Source organism: Cebidichthys violaceus, unplaced genomic scaffold, assembly GCF_023349555.1.
Source record: "Cebidichthys violaceus isolate CVI_PGR_0920_01 unplaced genomic scaffold, fCebVio1.0.p SCAF_26, whole genome shotgun sequence".
Taxonomy (NCBI): domain Eukaryota; kingdom Metazoa; phylum Chordata; class Actinopteri; order Perciformes; family Stichaeidae; genus Cebidichthys; species Cebidichthys violaceus.
The window spans coordinates 6,239,658-6,265,118 of NW_027176439.1; the positions used below are offsets into that span (position 1 = coordinate 6,239,658).

Consider the following 25,461-nt stretch of genomic DNA (forward strand, 5'->3'; position numbering starts at 1 on the left):
CGGAGGGTCGGCAGTTCGATCCTTGGCTGGGACGTTAGCTGAGTCGAAGTGTCCTTGAGCAAGACACTGTCCCCCTAGCTGCTCCCCGGGCGCCTGTCATGGGCAGCCCACTGCTCCCTGGTACAGGGATGGGTCAAATACAGAGAAGAATTTCCCCCTCAACGGGATAAATATAGTGTAATAAATTAAATTAAATTAAATTAAAACATCTTTTTTGTCAGTCAGCTGTTTGCTGGTCAGGCATCGCACATATTTCTTTAGCAGGAAAGACGTTGAGAGCTAAAACAGTAGAGTTACAGGCTGTAAAGCGATGAGCTGAAAAACATTGATGCTCTGTAGCTCTGAGTCTGCAGAGCTGGGAGAGGATTCTCTGTGGGTTTGTCCCTACAATCAACTACTCACCAGCTCATTTCAGACTGTGTTTATGTAAAACATATTGACCAGTGCAGCTTTAATGAAACTACTTGTATCGTCTGAGGTGAATCATAGTGACGTCTGATGTGTGCCATGCTAACAGCATGTGGTTCTGTTGGACCAGACTTAAATATGTCAATAACTATGACATGGACTGCCATGACAGTTTGATATTCATGGTCAATTTAAACAGAATTTCACAATTCTTTCATCGTTCCTCAAAGCAGAACAAAAAGAACATTTGCCGATGCTGCTTTCAGCTGTTACGTTCCAAGCTGCTGGAACAGCAATGTTGTGTTTTATAGTCTTTGATGTTATATTATTTTTACATATTCTATTATCATTTCATTTTTGATCATTATGAATTATTTTATTGTATTCATATTTTATTACTTTAAACATCAACCGGGTTGTGTAACCCTTGTAAATGCATTGTTTGAGAGGTGCTGTATAAATAAAGTTTGATTGACTGATATCCAATAATCACATTTGTGACCAAATGCCTGCAACACTGCTGATGTTCCCGTCTCAACAAATATGTTGTGAGACGTTAAGACGTGGTAAATGTGGGGTGTGAGATATTTTTACACATCAACAAAAATCACTTGAATGTGTGCCGTTTTATTATTTCACCACTGAAATGAAACATGAAACGATGGACTAGTCAATCCACACATGACACATAGTAGACACAAATACAATGAGCCAATAATTTATCTTGAGGACCAAACAGAGCTCAAATGGAAACAATCTAACGTCATCCTGCTGAAGGACAATAGTATCTTCCATAACCAGTTCATGTAAATTAGCTCTGTTGAGGTTAATAAATCCAAATACTAGTGAGTCTGAAAATCACTGTTAGGTAGGAGCTTGAGTCTTTTTGGTGAGGAGCTGCTGAATGTCTCTTTGCAGCTCCTCGCTGCGTCTCTGGGCCGCGTCTCGGCTGCGCTCTGCATTTCTCAGGCGGATCTCCAGAGCGGCCGCTTTGCGGCGATCTGCCTCCAGGACGGACTGGAGCTCTGCCACTGTGGCCTTCAGCTCCTTGTTCTCCTGCTGCAGACTGCAAGAGACGTAGAGAGACACAGAGGGATCAGACCAGCAGTAGAAAAGTCCAAAAAGCAACTCTATTTATACTGGAAACTATGAATGTCATAGAGTTTCACCAGTCAAAAAACATATGAATCCAACCCCAATAAGATGTCTGTCTAGTATTGAGTTATAAAACTTAATGTTCTAAAGATTGAATTTTGCCAGTGGAGCGAAATGAAAACATCTGTTTCCAATGTAAATCAGCTTGTTTCCTGTAAGTAAGTTAATTCCAGCCCAGTGGTCTGCTTTGGTTTCATTTCTACAGTTTACAAGAAATATTGCACTTGGAAGAAATACGTTCACTTTTTCATGTTTAGGCCTCAGGAAAAAAACCTGAATATAATTTTAACCTTTTAGCTTTGTGTGTTTGAATTGAAAGACTGCATTCTCCTCTGTGGGTTACAAGTGTTGTATAAATCTCCTCACAATTACCAAATCCTTTTTAAAAATCCTGAAGCCAAAATCGTTCCTGTAAAGATCATTTTTTCACCACCTTTCCACCTGACAGCATTGAACTGTTTCATTGATGACATTACCGTAAAACTTAAAAAGTGTGAACCACATGTTGTGGTCTGTCTGGTGTGCAGTCGGCTTGTGATTCCTCAGCTGAGCTCACCTGTCTACAAGCTGCAGGCTGTCTGTCTTCTGCTCAGACAGGCTGTTGACCTGCTGGTCTGGACCCGTCAGGTTCCCCACACTCTTTTGAGGAAGCAGCAGCCGGGCAGGCTGGGCCTCGCCGTCAGGCATTTGGGAGCCAGCGGTTGAAGACCCTGTGTTGTCACTTCCTCTTCGGGCTGTTAATAACTTATCCTCCCCCTCCTTGTTGCTCATCTGAGGCCTCCCGAACAATGAACCTGAACCCCCGAAGTCCAGGATCTTAAAAATGTCCTCTGACAGTGTCCCACACTTCTCCTCCACGCTCTCGTGGATGTGACTCCATCTGTTGAGTGCGTCGGCCTTGGCTGCCATCCCGGTGAGCGGGCAGTTGAAGGTGGGGAGGGTCTGAGTGCGTTTGCGGGGACTTCCCGTCCAGTCGTCTGTGGAGGTGGAGCGGGGCTCCTGACACATGTTTTGGGGGCTGCAGTGTCCTCTGCCTGGACCTGGACTGTCAATGTCCTCTTCCTCTTCTGGAGACTCAGACAGCGACGCATCACCCATCTGAGACAAACACATCACTCACAATGAAACACAAATACAAATCCTCTATGTGCAAATGATATTTTACAGTCAGAGGGAAGAAATGGAGGAAGAAATAAACCTCAGTTGAAGTTTTGTCCTTTTATAGTGTCTGTTGAGAAGTGAAAGCGTATTACATTTTTCTATCACTGTTTTGAAGACATGGAAACTTTATCAGCAAATGTAATTGTTTCTGACTGTGAGGCTGTTTCATTTGTAACATGCCCTAAAAACGGGACATTGAAAACATCACAGATATTAATTCTTAATGTGTGGTCAACTGCTCGCACCTCTGCAGACTCCCAGCCCACGAAGCTTCGGGGAGTGTTCTTCTGGCTTTCGGCCTTGTTTGAGGGAGGGGAGGGATGGACGTCTTTGGAGAGAGGAAACAGAGTCTCGTGCTGTCTGATCATCACCGTCATCAGCTTCTGGATCTGAGGCGTCGCTGCAAAGGAAAACAAACACAAACGTGAAGAGATTAGCGTCAAAAAGTCTTCTCTCTAGGTTCTCTAGGTTCTTAATAAGCCTGTTTTGGAGCAGATTATCAGACACATCCGCATCATTTCAACATGGATCTGCACACAGCTTAGTTCAGGACACAGCAGCGGCGCGTTCTTACCCTTCATCACAGTTATGGGGTCTTCTATCTGAGGTTTGAGCAGGTTGATCCCCATCACTGTCGCCAAGTTCTCCACATTCATCTTATTCACCTTGGAGTGCAGCTGCACCTCAAACAAAAACCTGCAACGCAGAAAGACAACGATCAGCGTTGTTAGTGGACACAAGTCTGCATGTGCTGGAGGACGGAGAGTGATGGTTTATAACCAGACAAACTTCTGCTAGATGTACAGTCAAGGACATCTTTCCAATGATGGGATGTCCTCTCTAACCACAAAGTTGTTTTTTATTGGAATGTCCCATAATGCTTTGTACCCCAGCTTCTACTCACCGGCAAACATAACTGAGAAGGTTGTAGTTGACTCTGGGGAGGAGAGAAATCTGTTTCTCCAACTTTTGCCAACCCTAAGAGAACACATGAGCGAGAGATTGAAGGACACACGTAGTGAAGATACCACAGGACCTCTCCTGCATGTTCACACATCACAATGTCCAGCATGCACATATGTTAGATACACCTTCTGTTAGATAAATGCACCTCTGTGCTGCTGGAGTCCAGCTGGTTGGTGCAGTCCAGGAAGTCTTGGTACTGAGTCCAGGGCACCACGGGCTCAGGAAGCTCACGGAGGTACAGCTTGAGCAGAGACGCCACCGTGTGGACATCAGTGTCACTGCGGCGCATATGATGCATATCATCCAATGAACATCCACTTACAGTATAACAGACATTCAAAGCTCAAAGGGGCAGTTAACCTTCAAAGGAACAGAAAATCTCTACGGATGATATTTCCAAAATCACTGCAAAACAATCCAGATTGATAAATAATACAACAAGTAAGAGGGAGAATATGTATTTCCTGATTTTGGGGTGAATGTTAGACATAATAGTTCCAGTAGGCCTTCATGTCTGGGCATGTATTTCATAAGAAATAGAATCTGCCCACATAGACATTTTGACGCTGCTTGACTCTGCTCACACACGATTAAAGACAAACAAGTCCGGTTGAATGGATGTTTTAATCAACAGTGCTCCGTCAGAGGAGCTTGTGATCTTGAGTAATGCAGGTTTCCTCCTCTGTGCTGGCAAGAACAGGATGTGGTGTCGCCTTCAGTTCTGAGCAGACGCTCTGCATCTCTCTCATCTCTCCTTGCTTTCTCAGAAAGACAGAAAGCTTGTGCTGGTTGACTGAGGTAAGGATGTTTCTCCTTTTATAGCAGTGACCTTCTTAAAGTTCTACACCCTTCACACCAACCGGTTTAAAGAGGGCTAAGACGGATCTCCAAGGACATGTTTGGCCTGTTAAGCTTTTTTGAAATATGTGATGTTTTATAACCACTTATGCTCAGTATTACTTGTGCAATATAATAACAACACAACCCCCTTTTTGTTAGACAGCATGGCTCATACATAAGCACAATACCACTACTAAGTCTGAAGCATACCTGTGTGGAATAAGTTTTGGAGTTCATGTTAGAGGCTTCCAATAAACAATAACAATAATAGTAAAGTAATGAAAGAGTTTTCATCGATGGTTCATATGGCTCCAGTGTACACAGAGGGAAACAGGAGTTCCCTACCTGGGGAAGGAGGGTCTCTCTCCTGCATCGAAGGCGTCTCTGAACTGTTTCACAGCATTGTCCTGACCCGGGAGACGGAAGATGCCCTCTTCATCCAGGCCGTGCTCTTTGATGAACTCCACACACTTCTGCACCAGGATTGGCACCATGTGAGGCCCGAACCGTTTGTCATATGTCACTGTGTCCATGAGACCCTTTCCAAACACTGCAGACAGACAGAGAGACGTGACATATTGGACCAGTAGTGTCCATACAGTGTAATCAAAAAACCTTTTGCACATTCAAATCATCACCATTGTCCCTTTTTACGTGGTCTTTACGGTAACTGTAAAGTGGGGCCTGTTTTATATTTACTTTAAAGTGGCAGTTTGACATTTTGAGAAATTGCCTATTCTCTCGCTGAGAGTTAAAGCTACAGTAAGTTTACCTGTTTCCAGTCTTGCTAAGCTAAGCTTACTGGCTCCAGCTTCATATTCAGTGTACAGACCTGAGAGTGATATCAATCTTCTCATCTAACTATCAGCAAGAAAGTGAATAAATGCACTCCCAAAATATCCAACTATGTCTCTAGTTGCAGTGTCATATGTAACCTTAGTTTCCATAACAATATAAGGTTTTACTGAACCTCCACTTGTCGGTACTCCGATGACTCTGCGCAGAGTGCGGACCCACTCCTCCATGTCACTCTGGGAGTTTGCCATGAACACGTAGGGACATCGCTCTCGGTCTCTGGCTGTACCTGTGGAACGATGGGTACTGTTGGAAAAATCCATCTTGTACAGAACAACCTTTTGTAGGACAGATACGCCAGCCAGAGCACGGGACATTTCTATAAATATTTCTGCTGAAGATTGCTATCAGTTTGTGGTAGTTTCTGACTTTCCACCACACATGTAAGTGATAACAGATACCGCAAAGGGACATGTAATCTGACACACAGGAAATGTAAAAGGACGTTTTCTTCTCTGTAAGACAAAGACAACACAAGGCAATGAAGTGGACAGTACTGATGTACCACTGCAGTGCGTCCACAGACTGTCTGTGAGAAGGGGACGTAGTCACTGTGATGTCACCGGGTGGTTTGTAAACTACAGTTTTGAAGCCTTAAGTTTGACATTTTGGCCGTTGCCATCTTGGTTTTTTGCAACCAGAAGTGACACGAGAGGGTGGAGCTAAGTAGAACCAATCGCTGAACAAGACATTTTTGGGCAGCTGGAAAAGGTTAAAATGAACTCTCATGAACTGAAGACACTGTGAACGGGTTAAAGTGAGATGAAAACAATGCTGCAGTAGCAACATTTTAATCGCAAGGTCAGCCGAAAGCATATCCTGCTTTATGGTCTATTTTTGTCTAAATGGGTTCATGATTTACTAAATGCACATCATGCCGTGAATGCAAGTTTAAGGCACTTCCTCATTGGCTTCACTTTCCAGAACTTGAAGTTGTAGCCTGGTGCCCAGTGGCTAAGCTGCACAAACTCAAAATCGTACCAACTATATTTGTCCTATAACTATTCAAAATATGCATAAACTAAATGCACTAAAAGACGTTCAACAACACAAGCAGAAGTAAAGCCACTTCATCCTCTGCTCAGGTAGACGTTACTCCACTATATCTTCATGTAGATAATAGTTGTTTGCTGTCGTATATTACACCATTAATATAAGACACAGTCACATAACATGTTATATAATAGGTGATATATTCTGTCTTATTTCAAGAAATCGTATTACAAGTAAAAACACATTGCATTAAATGCTTGTTGATTCTTTTCCCCAGTGTAAAGTCAGCTCAGTTTTGCTTCCTTGTGAGGGTGGACTACATGCTTACGTGGGATGATCTCAAAGAAGTGCTTCCCGGGGTCATCTGAGTTTGGAGGGAGGTCATTAACTTTACTGAACCGCAGCTGGATGACTCCCTGCAGAGCAAAGAAACAGGAGCACCAACACACAGAGAATGTTAGCGTCACGTCACGTCAAGAACCAAGCACCGATGTTTACCTTCATGCATTCCTTCACAGACCACCATATGCTACCCTAATGTTAACTGTACACTTGTCAGATTCACCAGAGAGTCCATGCAGTCTGCGTCTTTTTAAGGTGTCAGCAGGTCCTCTGCAGGTGAGGCACAATTTATTTCATTGTGGCAACATTGTATCAAAAGGGCTTTTGCAGATGTACAACACACTGAAACATCTATTATCATTCTAGGGTCTACTTATGTTCTATGAGTTCACTGTTTACATTACAGCATATACAGTACAGTCCAGTGTATTCCCCAGGTCACCATATAGAACGCAGTCCATTTCCTCTCCCTCCACCCACTGCTCCACTACGTTGTTTCTGCATTAAAACCAAAGCCACACGTGGAAACGACTCTTTGACTTTTGCAGATGATATTTGAGATTTATTTGTTTGCACAATAAAACAAAGCAGCAGAAACACAACCGTAAAAGAAAAGAAGCAAGTTGTACAGGTGAGATTTAACCCGTCTGGGTTTATAGGAGGAATCTCACCTCAATAAACACCAACAGCACACAAAAGTCTAATAATCAGCAACACAACACAAGCAAGCATAAATTCAAAAGCAATCGTAAAGTAAGCAACTCAAATCAAGCAGAAACACATAAAGAATAAGAATAAATGTGTCTGCGCTTGTTTAGTGTTTCTGAATGCGATTAAGGTTAATTACATGAATGCTGCTCTCCCTTCCTGTTTCACCATCACTCATTTCAACACAGGAAGTAAAGAGAGAAGAACAACACATGTGAGAGGAGGGGTGACCACACAGTAAACTTGTTTGTTTGTTTTGCATATTTCACACATTATTAATATGGTCTACAAATTTGACCGAGCTTCCCGTACAGATGGTGTCAAAGCAGTTGACATTAAAGCAAGTAATGAGACAATGGAAGAGTCTCTGCACTGCATTTTTGAAGGTCTGTCCACACGTTGCACGACAGGTAAGGAGAGAATCAACACCTTGTGTTGGTCCCACACAGACAGATCTACAGCATCAGTACCATGACTGTGGGCTCTTGTTCAACAGCGTAAACCAGTGGATTAGTGGAGTCCTTCAATGGCAGCAGGCCTCTCTTCTGAGGCTTTGAGCACTATTTGTTTTGTTTACAGGAAGTGTGCAAAGTTAGCCATACAGATAAAGTGTTTGTGGTCTTCATTGGAAATTATAACCTACACATTTCTTATCAACCTCTGGATCAATCATCAACAATGTTTAACACCGAAAACATGCTGATTTAAGATAACTAGAAGTTATAGTTAACGCTGCTTTGCTTTTACATCGCTGGATGTAACAGAAGTAGAACATGTAATAGAGCTATTGACATTATTTTGATACGAGTTACTGCATGTGCCAAATTAAAGAAGTTAGCATTTTAATGTTGATGTGTATTTTTATGTATGAATTGCTTTGGAAATAATGTGTGCATGTGTGTTATGCCAAAAAAAGGACAATAAGAGGACAAGGAAGGACATCATAATTAAGATAATAGCATTAGTACGGGGTAACATCGACTACATTCCCTTTGTCTCACCTGGACAGTGGTCTCCTTGTCATCTTTGTGGTAGGTCAGAGTGCTCCCTCTCAGCACAAAATAACGCTGCTGCCAGTTCTTGACTAAAGACCTCTGTTGTTTCTTGAGCCAGCCGGCCTTCAGGGGCCTCTCCATGGATCTGGGGGAGCTCGGTGAGCCCGGGCTGGGGCCTCCCTCTCCAGGTATCACGCTCCTGGATCGCGCTGCCAAACACCACAAGAAAGCTGTTGGTAAGTGTTGACTCGCTGTGTCACAGCCGGAGCTGTGAAACATTACCAAAACACCAGCGCTCTACTGAGCTGGAGGAGACCACTTCCTCTTTTTTGATATGAATATGCATCAGCCTATCAAGTCTGAGAGACCTGCTCACTGTAGCTTATTTGTGTTCCCCACTGTCTCAGGCTGAGAGGAAACTGTTGGTCTGAACTGACTGTGTTTCCTGTGGAAGGTGCACACATGCAGCTGTGATTGTTCTACATAAATAACACAGTGGTTTGCAAAAGTCCGGCCGTCAAACACAAGCTAGAAAGATCCGATATTGAGTTCTGTATCGACTATCCTGAAACTGGCACAACAATCTTCTTTTTCCGTTGAGTTGATGGTTTAGTGGAGTGATGAAAGAACAGAGGCGGAGGTCTACATGGCCCAGAGAAGACAGAGTCATGTGGGGACGGACTGAGTGACACGCAGGGCTGTGGACTTCAGAGATGGCTGGATTGAGATTGAGCACACACGCTCAGTTGTTCTTAAATTCACTGTGTCTTGTTGAGCAAGATGACAGCGGAGAAGAGAAGAGGCAGGGCCGCACTGGGGTAAACAGGAAGCTACCACATCATCGCCGGAGGGCTGGCGATGCTTTGAAGGTCTCCACCTAGACGTTTGAGAGCCCTTTGGTCTAATTTTAATAGCGTCACGCTCCCTTGATTAGTGAAAAGTTAAAGTGCTGTTGAGGAACATTGCGCCCACACACAGAGGCCGATGTCACACCACACCCACAGCTGACAAACACCCGGCTACTTCAAAACTCATTTGGTGCTCCCACAGCACCACAAAGACGTCCAGTGCCCACTATCATAAGAAGATCACGTTAAGCTCAAGACTGTTACATCAAGATAAGTACAAAGGAGAACGAAAGAACGTGTTCTACTGACTGTGGGGGAGACGTGTGTCATGTCATCAGGTTTCACAGTTAAACATCCACCTGGAGAAATTTAAACTTGGGTGTAGATGATCATGCACAATAATGAATTGATGTGTGTATACCTCCTGGCAGCAGTCAGAGATGACAGAATTAATATTCAAAGGACATTTTGACTGAAATTTGACATTTTAAGAAATATATTTATTTGCTTTCTTGCTGAGCGTTAAGAAGACCGATACAACTCTCATGTCTGTCTGTTAGCTGGTTAGTTTAGCTTAGCATAAAGACAGCAAACCTGGAAACAGAAATCCCCGTCTAGCTGTTTTGAGTCTTTGCGTTAAGCTGCTGGATGTAGCTTCATATGCACATGCATGAGAGTGGGATCAAGCTACTCATCTAACTCTCGACTATAAAGCAAATAAGCATATTTCCCAAAATGTCCAACTATCACTTGTCTTTCATCCTGAGTGAAACAGCAGATGAGGGACGTTAACTGAATCAGGAAGAGTCAGGTCAGTCAGAGTGAATCAACACACCGACTGGTTTGTGCTTGTCCTTTCCAAATCTGTCTGAAAGGCTAGATGCAGTCTGACTTTGCACACATGTCACACACGTCTCTCACACACACACACACACACACACACACACAGTCACATTATTGTTGGTCCAGTTACACACAGACAGCTTTAAAGTCAGAGCTCTGCAGAAACTGAGCTCTTGCATCAGTTTCCTGTTGAAAACCTGCATCACTTTAGTTCATTGGTATCAAATCAGTCACAGTCATGGTCCATGAAACATCTCAAGGTAAAAGAATCTCGTTGGGGTCACCAGCTTTTAGGAAGTTATGCTTTCATACCAAAGGAAGAGCATGACAATTATAGCATGACAACTGATAATCAGTCAACATGAAGCAGATCAAATAAACGTGCAACAGGCAGATACTTCCTTCCACTGTGCTGAACAACCAGCACCACTGATTGTTAAAAAGATTAGAGCTGGAGAGACACTCTGAACAAACAGATCATTTATCCTATTACTGCTCGTGTGAAAGCCTATTTTATTTGAATGTTGCAACTGTGGTGCCATCTGAACCTGAGGCATGGCTGTTTCCGCCCTATGCAAACTGTGGTAAGCACTGTATTAGTCAGTCTAGACGGCTGTACAGTCACTTTAAAATGCTGATCATAGTTTTGCATGCAGTTGGTTACTGGTGAGTTATGGCAGTATTGGTACTTTCAGGTGACTTACAGGGGAGCACCACCAAAATTAAGAATTCCAATATGTTATTTCCATGGTTTAGGAAAGTTCAATCAATATTTGGGAACATGAGCTACTCTCTCTCTCAAAGACAGAAACCAGAGAAGTCTCAAACTGATGTGATGTGATGTGATTTAACGTCTGGAGCTGCTCCACAGACAATACATGTTGTCTTTTTAATACCTAAATGAGCTTTGTTCTATTCATTGACATTTTAAAAAGCAGTAGAACTGATTTTTATGTGTACCGTTGCTAACTTTCGTATAAACTAAACCGATTTACGGCGAGTTGTGGACTCGCTGAGGTGAGGTTTTGCAGTAACGACTCAAACAAGCCGTGGAATAGTAAAGTATTCTTGTCACAGCATTGTTTGGCTTTTTTCTGTAGCCAGTGTAGCATTAAAGTGTAATGGTATTAACAAGCTAACTAGCGGATAGCTGGCTAGTTAGCTACCTAGCTAGCTTGCTAATTCTGCCAATGCTACTCTGGTTAGAAAAAGGTTAGAGCTGAACAGTTGACCTCAGTCCCCAGCGCTACGGAGAAGGACAAGCTACCTAGCTACCTAGCTAACCAGCTAAGCAGCTAACCCTAATATATTGTTAGCAGAAGCAATAAAATCATTCTTTAAACAATAAAAAAAAATGTAAATCAATATTTGGTGTCAAATTATTACAGTGTTCTCACTTTTGAAACAGAAAATTCAAAATATACTAATTTCCCAGGGTGCTCTTAGTGTCATCCATATAACATCTTCCCAATGCATTGTCTATGGAGAAGCACCAGACTTTATAGGCCCACATGAGAGAGTTGTTCATGTTGAATTCCCTTTAAACGTCAAGTCATGTTTTAATACAGTAACATAACATATTAGTATACATTCTGTATTAGATTACAGTGATTTATGTAAAGAAAAACGGTCCAATAACACACTGGTTACCGTCACCACATAGTAAGCAACCACCAACATGCTCAACAACCAACACCGCTCAAACAAAGCACAGATTCTGTCACTAATCGGGGTTCTTTCTATAATAAAACACTTTTCCACTCCAACAATACAATGGCACCTCAATTATGCTACCATGAATTTATATGCAATAGTAATATTCTTAACAATAAGGAGAAACCCAATTTTTCTAAAGTGCATTGTGCTAGATTAATTTTTTTTGACAGAAAACGAACGTTAAAGGAGCAGTTAAATGTCCAGTTATAATGATAAAGTGCCCAACGTGGGAGGAAGTGCAGCATCCACTCTGCTGACGGTGAACGCAGCACGACCAACGGCTTACCTATGCGAGCTGTCTCAGCCTTGAAGGTGCTGAAGTCCCAGTTGCGAGGTAGTTTCAGAGACATTGTCCTCAACTCATACCAGAGGTCAGGGTCCGATTCTCGTACAGCCCACCGGAGCGCACACACACACACACACACACACACTCAAACAACACAATCACACAAACTGGAGATATCGCAGCTCATACTTCCTACTTCCTGTGTGTTAATCTTTCTTCTTCTTTTTCTAAACGCGTCCCCTCATGTTGCCTTTACTTCCATGTTGCCTTTACTTCCATGTTGGTACTTGCTCTGATAAGAGATCTGCATAGATGGCTTCCAGGCTGATTCACTAAAGAGATGCAGGGCTCCAGGGCTTCATGCGGGGACTTTTCAGATGACTAACGTTCACCGGTGTCTCAAGAAACCACGGGTGTGTTTTAAAGGAAACGGCGTTCACCCCTTCAGTGTCGCTTCACAGCTCAGGCTGCAGCAGAGAGGGAGTATTTGCAGAAGTTTACGTTAAGGTCAAAGCTTGAGGTTTCATCTACTCACCTTTGAATACAAAGGTCAGATGTGTCCCCCATCTTTAAAGACTACTATTATAAAATTGGCCAGTTGGTGGAAACAGATCGACTGGATATCTATTCTAAAATGGGGAAGAAGACAGAGAGGGAAGAAACCAGTCACACATCGCCCTTTTCTTTTTATACCTTTAATTTTCTTTGAACAAAGGCAAAGCACATTTCAGCATCAAAGAGTACAGCTTTTCTCTAGACAAGTGTACAACTCAACACAAACCATTGCACAGTTTAAGAACAACATACTGAAATCATACAGCTTCATAAGAGAATCTATAACCACAAAATAAAACGTCCACAAAGGGGAGCCTACAGCATGGTGGACAGTCACAACTCCCGTACATTCCTCTGAGGGTCCCGGCTGGACAGGATTCACAACAGCCAAGTGGCACTGTGTTGATTAAACGGCATGGTGTTCCCTGGGTGCCACGAAACAAAAACAATCCGTTTCATTTGTTTATAATAGTGGTACGTCTGTCTCTTATATTCTGCCTCCATGTGAGCAAATCTGGAATGTATCAAACAGCAACGGGTCAAACCTTCCTGCTCAGACGCAGAGGTCGGCGTTACACTCGATCAGCCGACACCAGGAGCTCCGGCTCTCTCTAGTGGCCGACTGTAACGCCACACAGAAACATGGCAGTACAGAGCTGCAGGGATTTAAAAACCCGGACGTCAAACCACCGCGGCAGGCGGTGAAATATAAGATGTCCACGAATGCTGAGACACCAGTCCTCGCGTTACTTTCTGGAGGCTTCCAGCCTACTCTAAAGGGAGACGATGCAACACAGCGCTGCAAGTGTCTGCGTTGCTTCAACCTGCACCGCGACAAAGAAGTTGACACATGACAGCTACGAGGGAAGAGCCTAGAAAACACCCAACTGCACTGAAGTCACAGCAACACAGAGAGAAAATACTATCTCAATACTCTCTCCTATATGGCAATAATAATAATAATAATAATAATAATACTTTAAATATTCCTCTAACCAAAAATACTAAAGAACACGCAACATTTCTCTAAACATCTTCTTAAATATACAATATAGTGACTTTAAAAAGGTTTTCTTACAGTAAATAAAATAAATACTTTGAGAAGTGAAGCGTAAGACAGGTTGGTTATCACGCAGGTCAAACCAAAAACATGACGTCAGTAAAACTATGAAGGGAGCGACGTTCAGACGGGGAGACGAGATAAATGAAGGCGTGGTTTAGGCAGAGGCTCCGCTCATCTGAATCTAGATTTGGCATTCTGGAGAATAAGCAATTCTTAAAAACACATTGATGCTTTTGAAGACAGAATCTGATGAGAGGAAATTTAAGGGAGCAAACTTTTCCCAAGTGTTGATGAAGTGAAGATCTGTTTTATACGACGACCATTCAGGGACAGCTGGACACCGATCACAACAACACTGATGAATGAGCACAAACATGATGGACAGCTCGAGGTGATTGGTTGATGATTAGAGTCTAATCTTTGTCTAACCAGAGTTGGACCCACATACACTGAACACAGCGCTGTGTTTGCTCCTCTACAGCGCCACCATGTCCACAAAACAACCCACAAACATGTCTATAATAATGACCATTTAACTAGAATTAATCATCATCTTAACCTTTAACAATATAAACATTTTGTTGTCTTTCAAAATTTTCAACGAGCCAAATTTACAAAACCTTTTCAGCAAAAAGTCTTAAAATGCTATTTAACCTGTTGTCTGCCGGCTGCATTTAAGCTATAAATAATGTGTAAGATTTCAAAACTTGGATTCACTGGCTCAGTCAGACTTCAAGTAAAATAAAAATATGTTCCCTATACAACTTATTCAGCGCTGTAGGAGTTGTGTTGTTCTTAAGATCTTAGAATCTTTAATATTTTACCACCGAACATTTGTCAGTGGTATAAATATCACAGAATCCTACCGTCGGACCTCTCGAGCACCGACTGCTGCTTTGTGTTTACAGCAGCTGACGGTGTTGGCAAACCAGCTGAACATCAGACGCATGACATCACAACAGCTGTCACACAAACAGGTCGGCCGAAACACGCGGCAGACAGAGAGAGACTAGAGTCTGAAGCCGTGAACATGGTGACGACAGAGAGACGCCATCACTGCGTCCAACAACAGAAGACGCAACGCAACAACCTCACCAAGCTACGGAGCAGAAACCCTCAACCAGCTCCTCGATAACTATTCAAATGTTTGTGTTCCGTCTCCAAGAGTCGCTCTGCTTTTGACGTGGAACATGAAATGGCAGCCAGGTGAGGGAAGCGTGCGACTACCGCGCTGAAAGGGCTGCTGGTGTCTTCAGAATAAAACATCTAGTAAGGGGGCGTGGCCCACTGCGCCTCGCAGCACAACACCGACGAGCTGCTCCTGTCCTATGATGATAAACCTTTGATGATAAAACAATGGTTCGGCCTTTTTAAAACAAATGATGAATGGCAACAAAAACACAGAGAAAAGACACATGAATGAAGGTGAATTCAGTCTGAAACAGACGACATGAAGATATAAGAAAACATAGCAAATATAAAAAACACCTATGTATAAATAGAAACAATCACAACAAAGGAAATAAACACTTGAACTGGGAGGGGGGGGGGGGTGAGTAACAGTGCATTAAAACTAAATCAAGAGCACAGTAAAGTGAACACACATCGATAGGTATATAGAGGACGTCCTGTATACAGGTAGACGTGTACAGCGGACCAACACTTTGGTCAACAGTGTGAATAGATACAAGTTGGCGATAATGGAAATGTTAAACGGTACAGTAACTAACTCAACCTGAAAACACTGACTGATTCACAGACTGCGTGAACACAAACACTCTCATACCCAAATGAAATGGAATGACCCAGACGGTGGTTTTTTGTAGTTTTCTTTGTTTTCTCTCTCCGATGTGTTTTTCGCTCACACTAAAGCACTGCCAGTCTCTCAGAGCTCCGGAGCTACGCGGGGCCCTCGGGGTGCCGCCCTCCTCTGTGGTCTCCCTCTCAGGGCGAGCCGGTGTCGTCGGGGTCGGGCGGCTCTAGGCGACGGCGTCCTCCAGCGCTGCCAGCAGGCCTTTCTCCGTCAGGTGAGCCTTCAGGGAGTTGAAGATGTGGAGCTGCTGGTCGACGCGGAGGGCCAGGAGCTGCTGGATCACCTTGCTGGGGTTTGGGCCCCTGAGAGGAGGGAGAAGAGAGTCTAATCTCTCCGAACTCTGGGACTCAGAGACTCAGCTGAATTCACACAGACAGTAGCTCCATCATTTTAATACTATAGTCTATCATTGCTGCCCCCTCCCTCTGGAACAAATGCATGTTTACATCCTCTCAGTTATCTCAGTTACAGTCAGCCGGAGACAAAACTCACGGAGTTACTGGTTAAAACCAATTAGCTGGTAAAATGTTCCACCAACAGATGTGACTTCAGCTGCGGCAAGAAATCTGAACTCCAGGACCCGTTGTTTAAAGAATGACGACTAAACCTTCCCGTGTTACTGCCATGAACTGCTCATCAACATATTAACACATTAACATGTTCAAGTGTCATTGCATGTAAAGTGTGTCTACCTGATGAAGCTAGCAATGTAGACATTAACAAACGTGGCCATGAGGTACTGGCAGTCGAACCGGTCCATAATGCCGCCGTGACCCGGGATAGTGTTGGCAAAATCCTAAAAGGACAAAGTAGAAAATAAATCAATTATTTAAACCAATAAATTATATATATATATATATATATATATATATATATATATATATATATATATATATATATATATATATTATTATTATTGTCAGACATTAACAGATACAAATACAGTATAGAATGTTTCATATCTAATTTAGCACAACACACAGAATCCTGAAATCTAAAAGGATCTAGAGTTGAGTTGACAGACATCAGCAGACTACGTCAGTACACCTTTGATCAGTACAGTGAGTCCGTCAGCAGACTGCAGTCCGTCGTTCCTACCTTGATCTTAAAGGCTCTTTTGAAGCCGCTGGCAAAGAATCCACCGAACGGTCCCACAATGGAGGCAAAGGAGGAGAGAGCGATGCTGTGGATCTGGAACGGGTAGAGACGCACGGTGCTCTGTGGAGACGAGGAGGAGGAGGAGTTTGACCCAAGCAGATGAAAGCAGTGATCAACACACCGACTGATGAAGGGGAACTCCACATCTTTTAAGTGGATTTTGCAATATGAATATTTCCTTCTTTCGTGTTCACATTAGTGTGTATGTGACTTGAGGAGCCGTAGTGCAAAGAGACGCAGTAAAAGCAAAAAGAGGGCGGAGAGAGCAGCAGCAGCAGCGAGTCTCACCCATCCAGTGACGGACTCCAGGACGCCGGGCAGAGCGTAGACCTGGAGCTGGAAGAGCTCCGACGGCTCACAGTCCACCTGGAAACTATTGGAGTCGTTGTTGAATTCCACCGGGCACACGAAGTAGCGGTATCCGGCCATCAGATAGGAGAACTGGGAGGAGGAGGAGCAGCTTCAGTTACACTGCAGTCACATCGCTTTCCAGAGGCAACATGAATACTTGTTGCATTAATAATATATCATTTTGAACATGTAGGGCGTTGGGGTCATTTGGTGAGACAGATGTACATTTGTGTATCAGCACAGAAGTGGTAATCGTCATGGCGATGGTTCATAATGTTTAAGAATGTGGGCTGAGAATGCTTCCTTGAGGAACACCATATTCAATATTATGAGTCTGATACATAAGACTGACAATAACAACGGTCTATCAGTTCAGCACGACTGGACTAAGATAACAGAGAAACCCTCTCATTTCTGAACTATTGGGCTCTTTGGTCGTTTACAAGGATTGTAGACGAGAGGAATTGGTCAAACTGCTGTGGTGAGAATCAAAACAGACAACATGTAGAATGAGATTAAAATCTTACCATGATGCCAAACACAATAGTGGAGAACAACCCGCCGATGAATCCCTCCCATGTCTTCTTAGGTGAGAGCTGCAGAGAACACAGTCAGGTTAATACATCATCATCATGCTCTTTACGTTTCCATACCCAGACCTCTTAAACACTGACTATGGTTGACTTCGCCTGGCAATAAACTGGAGACATAAATAACAGTGATGAGACGGACCTTGATGAGCGGGGTGCGGCCGAAGAAGAAACCAAACATGTAGGCCATGATGTCGTTACAGATCACGCAGGAAATTGGCACAATGAACCTGTTCAGATGAGAAGAGTCCACATGAGGCTGATATTATAGACTAAAAATGATAAAGTAATAAAGTGTACTAGCTGATCCTACTACAAACCAACATTCAACATTAACATAATTGGATTTAAACATCATTTTACATCAGAAAGGAGCCATTTTTATATACATTATATATGTTTTCTTACCAGATCATCCCCTCAAACAGGTTGTGAATGATAAGGTGAGACTGAGTCACCACAATCAGCAGAGTCACATGGGTCCAACCGAACTGTGGGGACAAAACAAGGAGATCAGCCGAGTAGGTTTACACTAGAATAAGATTAAACTAGGATATGATTAAACTAGGGTAAGTTTAAACTAGGGTAAGTTTACACTAAGATAAGTTTACACTAGGATAAGATTAAACTAGGATATGATTAAACTAGGATATGATTAAACTAGGATAAGATTAAACTAGGATAAGATTAAACTAGGGTAAGTTTAAACTAGGATAAGATTACACTAAGATAAGTTTACACTAGAATAAGATTAAACTAGGGTATGATTAAACTAGGGTAAGTTTAAACTAGGATAAGATTACACTAAGATAAGTTTACACTAGGATAAGATTAAACTTGGTTGAGAGCCGCACAATTGATTTAATGATTGTGTCTTCATTCTAAATATCTATCGACAGACAGGACAAATAGTAAGAACACGTGATTTTCTGGTAAGACAGCACCCACAGATGACTGTGATGGGCTTCAGCTCAAACGTGACCAGAGAACAGCTCGATTAAATCAATGATGTGAGCGGAGGCAGCGTCTCAGCGTCGCCATTAAGGCCCAGCAGCACTGCTCACTTAGAGAGGAACATCTTGTGGTCGTACTGGACTGACGAGTGGAAATGTTTGTGTTTGTGTAGCTGTTGAACTGCCTCTGCTCTCCCAGGATCAATATCTTCTAAAGGTCGTCTTTCAGTATTTGAACAACACTTTGTTTCTGTCTGGATCCTCTTAGTGTTGAAGACACGAGACAGTCACGTGGGGTCGGCTCGGTGGACCGTATCCGTTAAATGAATGCTTGTTGCCAGACATTTGTGTCGGAGCGATCCCTAACCCACTTCTCCGCACACTTGAGGGCCCGAACATCACGGAGCCCCATCAATAACCCAGCAGCCCCGAGGCTGGAGACCAGGAGCAGGCCGGGTGCCACTTACCATGTAGAACTGAAGGCGGTAGTGCTTCTTCACCAAACTCAGCACAAACATGCAGAAACCTGCAACAACAGGACAAATACTGCGTGAAATACTGAATAAGAGGGAATTCATCAGGGCTGCGGTGTCTCCAGAGAGAAGAGGGAGATTAGTTAAAGTCAGAATCCCGCTCATCTTTGGTCAAACTCCACTAAATTTAGCTTGACCTGCTTCAGACAAAGCCCAGAGTTAATGTGCAGTGAGCAGAGTAGGACTGCTGGAGCGTTTTGTACCGAACACAACACTGAGGTGAGCAGAACCCGTGAGTGCTTATGCTGGGAGAACACTGTAAAGTTCTACAAGGACATTTACTCTTTTCCAAGACGCAACATCTACAGCATCTAAAAACAAAAATGCTGCGTCGTGTCAAAACACTGCAGATGTGAGTATTTTCTGGGACATGAAGGTGCGACGGCGTTATCTTCAGAGCCCTTCTGTCTAAAGACGTGTGAGGAAGCCGGGCCCTTCAGTTTCACCTTGAATCAAGTCGGCAGGAGATAGCAAACAGTCAGGGTGCTTCCTTCCTAACCACATCCTGTTTACTGCTGCAGTAGAACTGAAAAACATGCAGTACAGGAAGTGGGACTTCTCACAGGCAGACATTGTTACAGGCTTCTTTTGTCTCAGCGTTCGTACCTAGGAGGTAGAGGGCGAAGGAGATAAATCGGTGGTATTTGCTGAGGATGCGAAGCGGCTCCTCCCTCTGCACCAGCGTGAAGAAGGAGTCTGTCACGGTCTCTCCGTAGAAGAAGTAGTTCACACACAGCAGGAAGTACCTGTGGGGTGGAGGGGTGGAGCACATGTACACGTGTCACGGCTTTATGACAGCAGCTGATCACATTCAGTATGCCTGCAGAAACCCAGTGATGGTCAAGTGTTCTGCAAGTCCAAACTACTGACTGTACACACAGAACACTGTCGATTGTTCAGGCTTATGGCATAATGAATGTCAGCACTCTGCTATCTATCACACTACACAGGACACCACTATTGCTAAAAATCAACCAGCTCTGATGATTCACAATATTTTTGCCGTTTTCGTTGATTGGCTTAATTAATCTACAACCTACTCAAAAATGTAACCGGGTCACAAAACAAACCTCAGCAAGTCTGCAATCAAATAAACACATGAAACAACACGGTGAGAGAGAAGCCAGAGAACGACACACCTCTATGAAATGAGTGACAGTGTGTGTGTGTGTGTGTGTGTGTGTGTGTGTGTGTGTGTGTGTGTGTGTGTGTGCGCCCTCACCAGCTCAGCGTCCTGAACCAGGGCAGGTGGTAGGAGTGATACACGTTGTAGCCGATGGTGATGATCTCCTGGAAGCACTTAATCTGAACGATGAGGACCTGCACAGAGAAACACTGCGTCACCAGAGAGGAGACTACTGGAGCATCTCCACGTCTGTGTGTCTGTGTGTGTGTGTGTGTGTGTGTGTGTGTGTGTGTGTGTGTGAGAGAATATGTCCTACGTCCTGCTGTCCTAGTGACACAAAATGGCCGACGGGTCTATTTTCAGTGAATTCCCAGATGACAGGAGCAGAAGTCCTGCATGCTATTAAAGAGCCCGACTCCCATTAATCCATGAGATTAGGTTTTTCATTTGTGTAGTGAAGTTCAACTGATCACGCTGCAGAGACAAACAACTGCATGAACCCTAACACACAGTGCAACGTACCTTCAGTGTGAATGTGTAAATGTGTGAGATGATGGCGCATTATATTCGGTTCATTTTACACTCTTTGTCAGCGCTGGTTGAAAGTAATCTTCTACACACTTCCTGAAAGGTAAGTGGAGATGTGTCCGAGCGTTGCTGGTACTCACGATCATCATCAGCACCATGGGGCCCAGGTAGATGATGAGGAAGAAGAAGGAGATCATGGCGAGCGTGAGGATGCCTCGGACCCACCAGTTCTTCCATCTGAAGGAAACGCAGCCAGAGAGGCATTACTGCATACGATGCATAACATGACTGTTAAACTGAGATTCAAATCAATGTGGCTACTGCAACCCTTCATCAGCTCACACCCACAGAAAGAGGATACATCTGTGAGATAAAGGCGAAAACTGCCAAAATACAAAAACGATCTAAAAATAATTATAGTAATGATGTATCTGCAAGGAACGCAGGTTCAAGAGTCCATTGAGTCACATCTGCTCTTCAAAGGAAACTATGTGTGACGAGGAATATATGTGTATGAATCATGACACCTCCAAGTGTAGCAGTGACCTAAAGGCCAGGAAAACCAGAGGCCTGTAGCTAAATATAGAAACATGTAGTGACTCTATATATAACAATGTAGTGACTCTATACACAACAATGTAGTTTCATAACTCCTATATTCAATGCTGACCTCAACCCCATGCTTTACAGTCATATACTGTAGAAACAACTTCTATTACTGCAGACAAAACCCAGCAATACGTTTTATAGTTGTTTCTCTTCAACAGTGCCGGTACCTTGAGGAGAGTCCAGACAGGGCCTTGTTCAGAACCTCGGGGGTGTCATCGGCAGTGACCGGCACCTCTGGGACTCCTGAGTCCACCTTGGCCTCGCTATCCGACGACACGTCTTTCTCCACCTTCAGCTCACTGTCTGAACCCTGACAGAGAGACAGACAGAGAGACAGGGAGACAGAGAGAGGAGGAATAAGACACGGACATTTGGCAAAGACATGAAGCTGTGGCGATAGGACAACAGGTGCAACCACAGAATCACAATGAAACTCAAATCCAGGCCTTTGAACGTGAGTGTAATGTGTTCTGTCTGATGTGTCCATTCAACACACTACTTAAACCACTGAATTCAGTGCATTGATACGTAGTGAAACAAACATATATGTGTCATTGAACAACCAGCAGCAGCTCCATCATATCAGAATAAAGCAACAGGAATGCCGGTGTAGGAGTGAGTGTGTGTGTGTGTGTGTGTGTGTGTGTGTGGGCGGCTGAACGCTGCACCAAATCATCTCCGTCCATATTGTTGCTCTCTCAGAACCGTCTGTTCGTTGACGGAGGCCCGTTCACGACGCACCGATCTCTACATCTCCATGGCGACGGTCGCACACGGCTGCAGCTCGTCTGATGCAAACAGAGAGTTCTGTAAAGGTCGTCTCTGCTGCTGGTGACCAGAGCACAGTCACACGGCAGACGGTCGTAGTAGTTCTGTACGAGGACTTTTCTATCTCATGTTGTGTTGCACCTTTCCACATATTCACCGGTAAAAGGTGGATTATGTAAGACTGTGACCATGTAGGATTAATCAACTCTCACTTATGTTGAATAAGCATGTGAATCTATGGAATGACAAATTAATAGCATAAGCACTAAAGCCTACCCAAAGTGATTGTTCTGTCCGTCACTGGTCTCCTCAGCAGTCCAGGGTCTAAAGCTACGGTGAAATGCGTCGCCAGCATATTTAGCACATTGTAGACTTAACTCTAGTCTCACAGCATGACGGCACCAAGCAGTCGTGTTGTGAAAGGAGCTACACAATCTGTCACATCGACAATAACATAGTGACCCTAGAGAAACATCTCTAGATGCAGAGTAGGGCCCATAGTCGACAGATTATTGTTACAACCAACCGTCAACCATCAATATCAAACTGATGATTGACGCAGGTTTAACAAAAGACTACTTGTTATAACAACATATCACAAGATCTTAGAAAAGTCCATTTTCTTGTCTTCTTGCAACACTGTGACAGGACACTCTGTCCACACTTCAACTGAAGGCAGACGCACAAGAAAACACATGCAGGCCCATTCTCTGCCTACTGGTTTCTATGGAGACCACATCCGTCACTCAGGATGCTCGAGTTAAAAATAGCCGCTTGTTCCACATAAAGGCCCCCCCCCCTTCACGCTTTCAACACCAAGTGTCTCCGTTCTGTTTGTCTCCAATTCAATGGGGGGAAAAAAAGGCTACATCTGCAAGTTGTGAGCGGATGAGAGGTGCATTCATGTTTACTGGGAGTATTTAAACATCTTCACCCAGAGGAGGTTTGTGACTCACCTTCTCAGCCGCGTTGAGCTGCGACACAAATATTTTAGAGCAGCTGTTTTGAAATGTTTAGAATAGCTACAGACCGACACGCGTGTTCAGATGCTCGTCTAGAACGAGACTTCCCGAACACACAACGTCTGTGATCAGAATCTAACAGATGTTGCTCCACGCACAGCGGAGTCTTTAATGTTTACATAGACTGATCACAGCGTGACTCATTCATAAATCTGTGAACTGATTTTCACTACTAATTTTACTACTAGCATTTATGCAAACCAGCATAAACAAGAAGTACCTGAGCTGAGCTGCTGCGCTTCATAAACCAATGTCATCTTCTCTTAAGCTGATCAAGACTAAAAGGTCAAAGCAGGGACAGAGTAGATTTAACCTTGTTATTATTATGGTTTTACTTTATTCCCACCTTTTACTTGGTCTGATCACTTTGTTGCTGGAAGCAGGGTCCACCAGAACAGCTGTATATGTCCTACACAAATCAACTCCCTCACCTAAACCACATGACTATTAACTATTCACTCCCACATCCACATAGGATCCCACATCTGTACTTGCATTTTGACCAGCCTACTACTATACATCACCCCGTACAGTATGTAACTCCAGGACCTTGTCTTCACGCAGGATTAAGCCAGATATCTGCTTTACACTGGTATTAATACTACATGTACAAACGGTGAAAGATTATCCCACAGATGTTTTCAGTCCACATGTAAGGTTCAAGTGCTTTTACTTCACCAACTACTGACACAAACACAGCTAGGTTACTTTAAAAAAAACACACAGGATGGATTTTCCATATTTGTAGATACGACAAATGAAATAAACCAGATCGTACTGAAGATATAAATGATGTCACTCTTTAATTCAAGCTATAAAAGAGAGACATGAGATCCTCTTTAGAACTGTAGGAACGTGACCTAAATAGCACTAAACCTAATTGTGGGTATTGACTGAGTGTATAACCTGACAAGCGCTCCTCAACAGAAGCGTCTTTAAGTGCTCACTGTCGGCCTAAAGACACACAATAACAAGCGACACAAAGCCACGCGCTGAGTGCGCTTCATTAGTCAGTCGTCATCCCCCTAATGTGCGCTAATATGCGGCTTGTTGCGAGGACGTCGGTGACGCCTCCACCGCTCTCACACATCTGCTTCAAGCTGCTCCTCAATTATCTGTAATCAGCGCGTCACCCGAGTCCATGACCACGCCCCTTTGTGGGCTCCGACTACTCCCCGGGAAGCAACTTGGACATCCAGAAGATGCCTTGTTTTTCCCCTCAGTCTGAATACAACACGAGAGTATTACGGTGTTAGACAGCAGACCGCCGGTTCAACGCGTCGTACACCTGACGTTAACACCGTGTATGAGGCTACAAACATCTTTCCACACATCATTCAAATTGTTTACAATTTCACTATTGCTTTGCTTAGCGTGACATAAACAACAAATACAACTTCAGCGTGTTTTCCTACACAAGGAGAGCCATATACGTCGGTATATACATCTATGATATATAAAGCAGAGTTTATTTCGATACCATTTTAACTTGTGTATTTTGGTTCGTCTGTTGTTGTCACGACGGAAGCACACAGGAAGAGCTGCACGTAGCATCAACCAATCAACTCCGAAATGAGAGCAGTTTGGCGGATGATTTGTATGAAGTCCGTCGGTAACGGTTCTTCTTCCGATACGTGAGCGACGTCAAAATGTCGGATTAAAATCGATGTTGACATGACTTTTCCTCTAGCTACACGAGAGGATGAATCGTTAGGACTCTCCCAACAGCTAGCAGGCTAGCTAGCGTTAGCATCGCTGTCAGTTGGTAGGTGGGACAGAGGCTAACGGTTACCTTGTCCTCTGACGGTTGCTGTTGTAACGGTGGGTCGGTGTCTTTGCCTCCGCGGTGCCTCAGCTCCGTCATTGTTGCAGGTTGTAGCCGAACGACTACAGAGAAGGTCCGGCGTGTCTCCGGGACACTGACTCGTGTTTTTTGGGGGGGACAGGTCTCCTGCTAAGCTTGTGATTTGCACAGCAACACTTTTCACTCGATGAGCCAAAATCGGTGTCAAGTTTGCAGGGATAACGGATACAGACAACTTCCGGTTTTCAAAATAATATAACAAACTAATATGTTAAATCAGAATAGATAGATAGATAGATAGATAGATAGATAGATAGATAGATAGATAGATAGATAGATAGATAGATAGATAGATAGATAGATAGATACCTTATTAATCCCTCAAGGGACAGCAGTAATTGGTAAATAAAATAACAAGAGTAAAAATATTAAATATATCTATAACTATGTGTAGCCATTTCTTCATTACAAC

General features: G+C 43.5%; 2 protein-coding genes across 3 annotated transcripts; both read right to left on the reverse strand.

Moving 5' to 3' along the window:
• Window positions 1–1,015: 1,015 nt before the first annotated feature.
• Window positions 1,016–12,504, reverse strand: arhgap25 (Rho GTPase activating protein 25). 2 transcript variants are annotated; one of them, XM_068720885.1, is made up of 11 exons: window positions 12,117–12,504; window positions 8,430–8,632; window positions 6,707–6,794; window positions 5,501–5,614; window positions 4,876–5,080; window positions 3,836–3,968; window positions 3,629–3,702; window positions 3,299–3,420; window positions 2,970–3,124; window positions 2,120–2,661; window positions 1,016–1,474 (listed from the first exon to the last, which is right to left on the reverse strand). In XM_068720885.1, the coding sequence occupies exons 1-11, from the start codon at window positions 12,178–12,180 to the stop codon at window positions 1,273–1,275; spliced, it is 1,902 nt and encodes a 633-aa protein (XP_068576986.1). In that variant the 5' UTR covers window positions 12,181–12,504; the 3' UTR covers window positions 1,016–1,272. The 2 variants fall into 2 exon arrangements, with proteins under 2 accessions (XP_068576986.1, XP_068576985.1); XM_068720884.1 differs by lacking the exon at window positions 12,117–12,504 and having other exon boundaries at window positions 8,430–8,718.
• Window positions 12,505–12,800: 296 nt separating this feature from the next.
• cds2 (CDP-diacylglycerol synthase (phosphatidate cytidylyltransferase) 2) lies at window positions 12,801–25,192 on the reverse strand. Its single transcript, XM_068720883.1, has 13 exons — window positions 24,978–25,192; window positions 21,563–21,705; window positions 20,927–21,023; window positions 20,355–20,452; window positions 19,739–19,878; window positions 19,067–19,125; window positions 18,055–18,137; window positions 17,789–17,876; window positions 17,584–17,652; window positions 16,994–17,146; window positions 16,646–16,765; window positions 16,240–16,343; window positions 12,801–15,849 (listed from the first exon to the last, which is right to left on the reverse strand). The coding sequence occupies exons 1-13, from the start codon at window positions 25,047–25,049 to the stop codon at window positions 15,714–15,716; spliced, it is 1,362 nt and encodes a 453-aa protein (XP_068576984.1). The 5' UTR covers window positions 25,050–25,192; the 3' UTR covers window positions 12,801–15,713.
• Window positions 25,193–25,461: the final 269 nt, after the last annotated feature.